General features: G+C 42.7%; 1 protein-coding gene across 1 annotated transcript; it reads right to left on the bottom strand.

The window, feature by feature from the left end:
• Window positions 1-215: 215 nt before the first annotated feature.
• On the bottom strand, window positions 216-6,929 carry fbxl22 (F-box and leucine-rich repeat protein 22). Its single transcript, XM_040163645.2, has 2 exons — window positions 4,216-6,929; window positions 216-1,570 (listed from the first exon to the last, which is right to left on the bottom strand). Exons 1-2 carry the CDS (start codon window positions 4,692-4,694, stop codon window positions 1,222-1,224), a joined length of 828 nt encoding a protein of 275 aa, XP_040019579.2. The 5' UTR covers window positions 4,695-6,929; the 3' UTR covers window positions 216-1,221.
• Window positions 6,930-10,035: the final 3,106 nt, after the last annotated feature.

The following is a 10,035-nucleotide window of genomic DNA, read 5'->3' on the forward strand; positions in this document are numbered from 1 at the left end:
ATTCAAATGTGTTTTTTGTCTCCTGTCAACTCAATATACAAATGTGAAATTTCACTGTATGTATGAATACTCTTGAATGTACTCTCGCCGCTTGTTAAATGACTGAAAAGCCAAACTGAATTGTGAAATTGGTCCTGCGGCTGAATCCACTCAATTCGATCACTCAGCCTGTGAGTGCCTGTGCGAGGGCCAGTGAATACACTTGACATACAAAGTCTGTTCAATTTGTTTAATGACATATCACAAATCCGGACAGCTTGCAATTAAAAACATTATGCATGATGATGCTTTGAAAAAGTGTGTGTATTAAAAAAAATACACATTACAATCACCAGAGCTATAATTCTGCAATAATGGACCAACACACAGTGTTGCCTCAGAAGTGTTCCTGCATAGAATCCTGTTAATATGTATAAGTTTGTTTTGGAATTGCAGCCACAATTAATACAATTAAAAAAAAACTTATCAATTAACTATATTACTTAACAATTAACTATATGGACCTTCGTACTGCAACTGATCTTATTTCATTACGACAATTTAGAATCACATTCAGAAAAGCAAGTAGAAAACCCTTTCACACATTTAATTGTTCAAAACACACAAACAAAACACTGCTTAAAAAAGAAAACACAGATTTGTGTAAAACAGTCCATTAACAGGCCACGTTGTGATGCCACATTCTTTTTGTACTGTGCATTGCATAACTAATCTAGATGTGTGTGTGTTTTTAATCAAATGGTTTTAAAGAAATGAATGATACTTCTCTAGTGTATAAGGCAATATGTACCTGGAACCAGCCGGCGACTACTTTACCTTAACCATAAAGACTGAAAGACTGAGGGGGAAACGGCGTGATAGTGGTATTGATCATCTCATCAACTCTCAGAAATAAAAAGTGACAAACTATTCCCTGAAGCACGGAATCATATTACTGCACCCTTTCAATGTGCATTAATTAAGGATTATTGATCAGGTCATCCGCTTCATTGTGAGCGTGTCTGAAATTCAACCTGATTTGAACAACATGGAATCGACAGCCTAAAAAATGCATGTCTTTGTGGGGAGGTCTTGTGTTTAACATGTGTCGTATAAAAAGGTAAAAAAAACAATATATCAAATCCCATAAATACAGATACCAATCCAAACAACGGTATTATTGAAAACTCTTAAAAAGTCCAAAGTTACGGGGACGCTCTCCACTGTGCTCCAGCGTTTCCGTCAGGAGAACTGCAGGAGTTTCTGCAGGCTCCTCCTGAGTGGCACCTTCTCCTCGGGCCTGCTGTCAGGGATCATATCAGCGCTCCGCTCTGCACTCAGCTGGATGCCCGGCCTCTTCTCTCTGACGGCCTGCAGGCCCGCCTGAGTGACGTTCCTGCAGAAGTCTACCTTGACCTCCTCCAGACGGCCTCCGTGAGCCGCCACACCCTCCAGGCTGCGGTCGGTGATGCGCACACAGTTCTCCAGGTGGAGGGAGCGCAGCTTCCTGCAGCTCTGCAGCACGCAGATCACGTCCTGGTCAGTAATGTGTCCGCAGCCAGACAAGGTTAGCCAGAGCAGGTTGGGACACCTGTAGCGAAGACAGCGGTCGATCACATCATTAATAAGTGACAGGTTGGTAAAAACGTGATGTAGTACAGCCGCCTGAGTCATCGCTACTCATCACGCCTTAGGACATATCGTACGGTGGGGAGGGATTGTATGATAGTAGTTTGTTAAGTCTGAGGTAAGCCTTGAGGAAGTAGTGCTGTTTGCCGTGTGCGTTCCCTCTTGTAATAGAATCAGATAACAGAGGAGAACATAAAAATTGGAGGTCTAATCTGAGCCATGTGTGAATGAGATCTCAACGACTCCGCTGTGAGGCTGCACGTGTTCGTTTTTTAACGATCTAGAAGGTTAATACCTTCACCAAGCTATCTTTGCTCTGCATGCTGTCCTACTGGGCATGTGTTTCCGTCCTGCAAAGAGCTTTGGTGAATAAATGGACTGCGGAGAACAATGAGAGGATGTTGGTGATGAATTATAGCTTGACAAAAGGCCCATTTCTAATGCGTCATTTTTATAGGAACTACTCTTAAAAACGAAGGTGAATTGCTCCTGTGAGATGCAATTTTTACTGCTTGCAACATACTGGCAGTCCGGGAACACACAGAGCACGCAGACAAACACTCTAGTCGCAACGGATCGAGGATGTCATTCACGTTGGCTGATGCAGATTACATAAAGACTTACATAACCTTACCACTTCCCCACATGTGAGCTGACCATATTCCAGTTGCCTGCAAGAGTTGAGGGTGCTGCCCCAGCAGCACAGTCAATCCACGTGCCACGTTTCACTGCTACGTGGGGCCAATGTTGGGCTTTATCGGCGGATGTGACTGCACGGGAATGACTTTAGCCAAGAAAAAAGAAGGAGTGGCGCCGCGGAAAGACAACAGCTAAAAGCCAACGACATTTAGACATTCAGCAGCCTCTTGTGTAACCTTTACTGGAATATGAAATTGTTGTTACATAATCCTATTCGTCGGTCTCTCCTTCTATCTATCCAGATCTATGCAGAACAAACCTGTAATCACCAATTGAACAACTTGTTTAAAAGTCTGTTCAAATGATCCAGTGCACTCCAACAGGCTCTGCAGACAAACATTCAACATTCAGTAGAAGGGTTTGTATCAATTATGTAAAACTGAACTTTTTTAACATCTCGCTATACCCTCAGTTGTGTATTTTATTACAAATACATGTCAGCAGAAACCGTGAGCAGAAGTCATATTTACAACTGAAAAGTAAGCCCAGGTTGAAATCTTGTTTTAAGAAAAAGCATTGATTAATTCAAATTGTGTGCATGACGTTTTGGAATGAAACTACTCAGAACTATTTACCCATGCCAAAGCTTTTTTGTGCCACCCACACCGGCATTTTGAGCATGTTCATTTCATGTTGTATAACTGTGACCTCAAGATCCTAATCCCCAAAACCGGATTTCTGGACATAATGGGGCTTCACAATGTAAACCACAGGCCCAAAGACGTGTTATGCGATAACAACAACAACAAAAAACACACAGACGTGAGCTCACGGCGTCAGAGTTTGCGTGGAGTCTCGTGTGGGAAGAGGCAGGCACAGACAGACGCACATGTTCATTCCCCTCACAGCAACAAAGAGCCAATTGTAGGCTCCACCTGCCTGCGTAAAGCTCCAGTCTGCAGCTGACTGGGAGGATCTGCAGCCAAATCACTCCTTACCCCCCCCCCACAGCTTCTCTGCGTCCCCTCCCACTTTGTCACGTGCACTTGCTCTTTACTCCCTGAGACCATTTGGGAGGGTTTATCAGTATGCAATGAGTGTGCCTTAAGGGCGTTGAGAAACAGCACCCAGAAAAAGTAGGTGGTTCTGGTTTCAACGGCTCCCACTGCTCTCGTGTCGTGCGTCTCGATTTTCACAATCTCACAGGGTCATACAGAGAAACGACGAGCCGCCCCCCTCCTCCCCCCTCCTGTCCCGGGCCGGACTCCCTCACATGGGCGGTTATTACCGGCCGCCTTGAAGGAATTACCCAGAGACATCATTAGAATAGTTCCAGGGAACTATCAAAGTCAACTGTCACGTCATGGAATAAATATGATTTGATATTTGACCACAGTTATTAGAATAGGTCTTATGTCCCACAGATGTCACTATTCTGTCTCAGCGACTCCAGATACTCCATCTGTTTCCAATGGTTTCTTCCCTGCTGCCTTCAGCTAAACATGGCAGGTTTTAGTAAGCCGTGCGGCCTCGAAGTGAAACAACTGTTGTTCCCTCCAGAAATGATCTGATTGTCCTCAAAACCCTTCTACCAAAAGAAAATAAATTAACACAAAAGTAAATTACATCCAAGAATGTTACACTAGCCACCCCCCACAAGAGGGACCACAAGAGTACAGTAAATGTTTTGCTTACTTACAATTTGTGAATTACGTCATTAGTCACTTCTTGGGACCCCAAAAGTCTTTAGAATACGAGTAACTAACTCTTTTGTGGAACTAACTGGTGGGCCGATATTAGTAGTATACGTTGCTTTGTTGAAGGTGTCACAAGCCAAAAAGCCACTGCCTTAGGTTTGATGGCGCTCTATAAAGTACTACCGTTGTTTTGTTGACCCTCTGTTTGCCTATTTCGTCACACAACACGCGACAGAGCAAGAGAGGGGGGGACCCACGCACCAACACTCACATGCGGCAGACATGGCTCAGGAAAGCGCTGACCAGGCTCTCGTGTTTGCCACAGATGTCCTTCTGAAACGAGCTCTTCAACCAGTCCTCAATGTTGCACACCTGCAGAACCCTGCTGGAGTACCAGGACACTGTCAAGTAACGCAATGAGGGTCCCAGCACAAAGTTGTCCCTGGTCAGCTGACACGGGGAGCTGAAGCGGAGGAGAGTCCACAGGCAGGGGTCCAGGAAGACCTCGCGCAGCTCCTGGCAGGTGAGGGACAGACTCCTCCGGCTGTCCTTGTCCAGGAAGGAGAAAAGCTGCAGGAGACATTCGCGGTTGAGCTGGGTGAGCTGCATGGTGAGCCTTCCCAAAACAGAGAGACAGAGAGAGAGAGAGAGAGAGAGAGAGAGAGGGGCCTCGTCCCCGTGGAAGCGATTGGCCCTGCTGGTGAGCGGCAACAATGAGCCTGCAGCCCGTATTGTGTGGCCCAGATACATGATGCCTCCTCAGGCACACGCCTGGAGGCCTGCACATATAAGGTCGTAACTAGTGCTCGACTATTTTGGGAAGACAACTGGCAGTCCGGTCAAAGATGGACGTGTTTGAGCCATACGGCCCCTTTCCATCTGTCGCCGCTCCCAACAGGCGGCAGGCTGCTGGACTGAGCCAGATGTTTACACTTCACCGGCCAAGTTCTCAGATGGGCGCGTAGATAGTCGGCACACTTAGCGACACAAAAAAATGTGAATAAATCGGCCGTAGAATGTGTAACAGTCTTACAATAACTATTTGACCCTCACTGTAGAATGATAGTAATTTGACACTAGAGGTCTGTTTTCTCATTCATTCTTTTTTTAATAATGTTTAAGTCGGCCCTCCTTATAATCTTAAATCTTAAAATAGGTATTTCATCTTTTTCTGCAGGGAACTCTATTGGACTGAAAATATGCCTGTTTTCCAAATGTTTTTTTTTGAACAAATGGAAGGCGAGCCAGGAGGAGCAGACACACTGTGATCACAGTAGAATAAAATGCAACACCTCCCCCAAACACCAACCCTGGGGAGTCGAGTTAGCCTTCCTGCACAGCATCAACAACATTAAAATAAGCTTTACGACAGTAGTACACGTTAAAATATATTGGACTTGTTGAGCTAAATCAAATGAAGACCATAACAACCTACCTTACCCACTTTTGATTCATCTATAATTTAATTACACAGGCCAATCAAGTCATGACCTAAACCTTTGGGATTGGATTAGATTCAACTTTATTGTCACTGCACAGAGTAAAGGTACTGAGACCAGAGTCTATATAAATAAGAAGAATATTTACATGGAGCAGTACATACACTCTTCCTGTGAAACGTAGGGCTAAAAGAACTATGACTCAGCGTGGGTTTGAAATTGCTCAATCGTAGCACAGAGGACATGCTGATAACAAAAAGGAGAAATACCATTAAGTCTATGTCATGACCTGGCACCACATTACCAGTTATGTCTTGTTCCACTCATTACCAATCAGTGAAAAAGACATTGGAAAATGCAGTCTGTACTTTGACTCAGTGTCATGGTGTTCCTAACCTCCGATCTGACGAACACAATGGAGCGAGCTCTTTATTAGCAGCCGTGATCTAGAAAAGAAAAGAGGAGGAGAGGGGGCGAGGGGGAGAGGGGGCTTGTGTGTCATTAATGAGCACAGAGTAGTGAGCACACAGCCACCTGTGAGGAAGCCAAGGAAGAACAGCTGTTCATCATCATACAGGAGAGCTTGTTCCTGCTCGAGAGAGAGAGAGGAGGCTGACTGGCTGGCACACGTCCCGAGAGGAGCTCTTATGTGCGAGTGTGTGTGTGTGTGTGTGTGTGTGTGGTGGGGGGGACATAATTAGAGCGTCGTGGACATGAATGTAAACACAACGTATCCGCTGGCGTTCACGTGTCCAAACTGATATATCAAAGGACACACGTACATCAAATTGCACATATGGTAGTTTATATTTTTAACTTGCTATTAAAAGTCACTCACAGGACTGACTGAATAAAAAATACATCAGCAAAAGTGTATGGTTGAATGATTACGGGAAAAGAAACATACTTTGATACGATTTCTTTGGTCTTTCTTTTTGAGCTGCAAAAAAAATTCATTCCTAGAATGAGAAGTGTTTGGTCTATTTAAATTGGAACAAAATGAGCGAGGGTCCAGCGAACTCCCTTACAGTCCTTACATCGTGTTTTCAGTTATCTGAAGCCCAAACATATTCATAAGAATCATTTGTTCAAAATCAATTGATTTTAGTGACCTTCCTGTCGTTGCAGCTCGAACTAAACTGCCCTGCAGGGCAATATATACGTTTCTCTACTGATTATCCCTGAGTGACACCTCGGGGTTGTCTACTATCAGCCTGAAGTGGAATTATTATGTAACTATTGATAGTTTCCTTTTATATCCCATCTGAAATTGATTGGAAGTTGGCCAGCAAATGAGATTTTGAAGGAAGTTGGCTCACATATGACATTTTGTAGGGCCTTATGTTTTTAATGCTACATATGAATAAGAATTTCCTGATATTTTCTGGTCTGTGTATATAAATTCTTTATCATTTCCTATATATTGCATCCATGTCCAAACTCATGTTTTTAATACATGAAAAAACATGAGTTTGACACGTTTATTGGAAGTGCTCTTATTTGGGCTGCCAGCGCCACCTAGTGGGCCGCAAAAAAAAAAAAAAAAAAAAAATCCTCAATCGCATAGAGGATTACCCACATTTCTTTTCACCTTTAGGTCCGTGTCGGTACCAGTTTGTAACAGCAGGTGGCGTAGTTCAGCCTTTTTAGCAGGATTTTAATCGAACCGTTTTAACTATGTTACCCAGGCATTAATAAGGGACGTGGTTACGTTGTAATATTTTTCTTGGATTAAAAGTAGGAAACATGTATATATTATCGTTTTAGGTTTAGGTCTTAATCAGGTGCGGCAAAACGCTGATGACAGTTTGAATGATGTGTAAAAAATGTTCCTCTAGCCCGGCCAATACAGCAGTGTGGGACCAGGCCGGTGGATTCGTATGTGACCATCACTAAGGAATGGAGCTGGCAGAGAGCCCGCAAACTCAGGGAGAAGATTGTTATACAGGTGAGGTCACAGTTATAGAAGAACAACTTGTTGTGGAATATTTCAATAAACTAGTTCGGGAGAAGAGAATGATTTCTTGTAATGTTGATCTAATAAAAAACAGAGTCTTGATGAATGATCAAAGTTGCAAAAAGTCCATTTATTGCTTGCAAGCAGGAGGCCAAATACACCAGCACGTGTCACAGTGATCTGTGGAGATGGAGTTTTTTATACACACATGTGAAGGCCATCCTCAGTGGCAGGTACCAGAAGTTGCAAACAGAGTTGAGATAAGAACCAAGGTTAAGATGGGGGGTAACGCACACAGTTCCTTTGTTCGAGCGTCTGTGTGAGAGCGAGTTGACTCGCCCTCCCTTCTCAGACACGGCTGCAAATGGAAATCTTAAATCTTCAACACAGAAAATAATCACTCTTTTAGCATAAGACTATGTTGTAACATACTTTAACGTTACAAACTTTAAACCTTTTACCTGTGACATAGCTACTGTACACAGTGACGACAGATTGCATAAAGAGATCAGGCCAGAGGTAGTCACCGGTCCAGAAATATACTCAGTGACAAGGGTTGTCAAGGGGGCTAAGAGTCTGGAAGGAAGCTGCCATGTGCAACAATTGTAAGATGTGCATATGGGAAATGTCACATTGAGGGTGAACAAAGCAGGGCATGTGAGATATGACGCACTGATGAACAAACAACAACTGCCTCTGACATGCAGGACAAAGACAGGTTACATATCAGGGTTTAGTGTGCAGATAACTACGGGTGAATTCGTCATAATTTACACGTTTTTAACAAAATGATATGATATGATATTCTTGAATAGACTGAAGGAAAGTTCACCCCTTATTGCGTGAGAAATCCCCGGGCTGTGATCCCTAGACAGCAAAAGCAAAGTGAACCACCTAAGCTAAATAGATCTGTTACTAACATACCTTTGAGGAGGCCTTGACTGACCCCCTTTGTCTAAAACAGCTTGTAAAACGCCCTTTGTTGTTCTACATTAAAGTGTTTTACTGTAGTTTATAAAAGTAAGCGCATATTTACTATCTTCAATATCACCCCCACTCTGCCAGGTCTGTGATTATTCCAAACAGCGCCAAAAATGACCTGAAACTGTATGTATACTCAGCCAGGCATCATTGAGGCCTCTGATTCCAAGTGCGTGCATTATTTGTTTGTTGTATCACTGTAGGTGAAATAGCATCAAGATGACATCATCAGCAAGCAGCCTTAATGTGTACTTGGTTTTACACAGCTTTGCACAGACCGCAAAGTACAGATGGATTCATTTCGCCTGGTGGGGTGTGAGATGCCCAGCTGTGGAGGGGAGAACTTGCTGCTGCAGAAGCGACACAACTCTGCTCCTGGACTGGTCCCGGTCAGTAAACACATTGCAGACTCAACTCCGTGCAGGTTTTCATGGCTCCCACTGGGGGGCAGCAGCAGAGCTCGCCTTTAGCGGAGGAGGTGATATTATGACAGGGACGGGGCAAAGGAAGACAATGGTAATGTGCTGCCCTTTAACAAGAAACACAGACATTTATTGTAAAAGCACTGTAGGCAAGCAAGCAGTGCGGGCTTCTTAATTACAAAAGGGTCACTCATTTTTCACCCAAAGTCATGACTGCTGCTCCACTGATTGTTCCTGTAAAATGAAAGTGTCTCTATTAAATCATAAATCAAACAGACATCCTAGGGTCCTTTGTTATATCAGTGAGACTGATTTATTTGAACTCATCTAAAGTAAATGATCTGTGTTCCTTTGATAGATGTACATGCTGTTTATGGGCCACATTTTCAGTGATTACAGCTGCTCTGCAGAAGCAGGGGAGACTACAGATTGGGTCTAAGCTTCTCTTCCCACTACAAGTACAGGTACTACTACATACACCATACCCAGTGTGAATCTGATGTAGTGCGAGAACCTGAATCATGGCTGTAAAGTATTCTGATTAAACTTAAAATAGCTGTCAGTAATCATTCCTACTAAAGTACATTCAAGGTGAATTACTTCAATAAAATACAATTAGGTCATGACAAATTTTATTTACTAAGCATTTAGATTTTGACTGAATTAAAATTATGAAAGTATTAGGAGCCAAAAATAAAAGTACCAATTTGGTAGAATGGCCTCTTTGAGTGTTATCATTATTAATTAAGAATACAATATTCTAAAATACTTGATTATCTCTCATTTGTATTTTTAATTCCCCTCAAAAGTGTAAAATAGTTTTCTAGATTTCATTTCCTTGCAGTGAAGCAACTTTGTACATTCCTGATGTGTCATTAGTGCACTTACATTTTTATATAATGTGTACACATTTCTACTGCCTACACAATGCTGCAGATAAGTCACCCATGTCTTCTTCCTCAACAGAAAAAACACTCAACTTCCTGATTTATAACATCAAATATAGAAAGATAAGACTCCAGCATTCATGTGTTCCTGTTGCTGCACACTAAGTATCCAGTGAAAGGATTACATTCATATAATATATTATATTTGTTAACGTCCGATCAAATCATAATGCAGCATGGGGTCATATATTGGTCTCATCTGTACAAGCAATGCAAAATGTTATTTTTAACAGGCAACGGGGACTATTAAGGGGAATGAGTTTGATGTTTCAGTCTGCTTTACCTCCTTCTGTAAATATCAAGGGGAAACATCTTTGTCCATTGGACGAGCAGATTTAATAAAAA

The sequence above is a fragment of the Gasterosteus aculeatus genome, chromosome X, assembly GCF_964276395.1.
Source record: "Gasterosteus aculeatus chromosome X, fGasAcu3.hap1.1, whole genome shotgun sequence".
Classification (NCBI taxonomy): Eukaryota; Metazoa; Chordata; class Actinopteri; order Perciformes; family Gasterosteidae; genus Gasterosteus; species Gasterosteus aculeatus.

Bases quoted from the DNA above. Each gene is read 5' to 3' on its own strand.
- fbxl22 (XM_040163645.2), bottom strand. From the start codon at position 4,694: ATGTATCTGGGCCACACAATACGGGCTGCAGGCTCATTGTTGCCGCTC. The intron at 1,571-4,215 runs GTGAGTGTTGGT...TCTTCGCTACAG, and splicing joins CTGAGCCATGTCTGCCGCAT to GTGTCCCAACCTGCTCTGGC.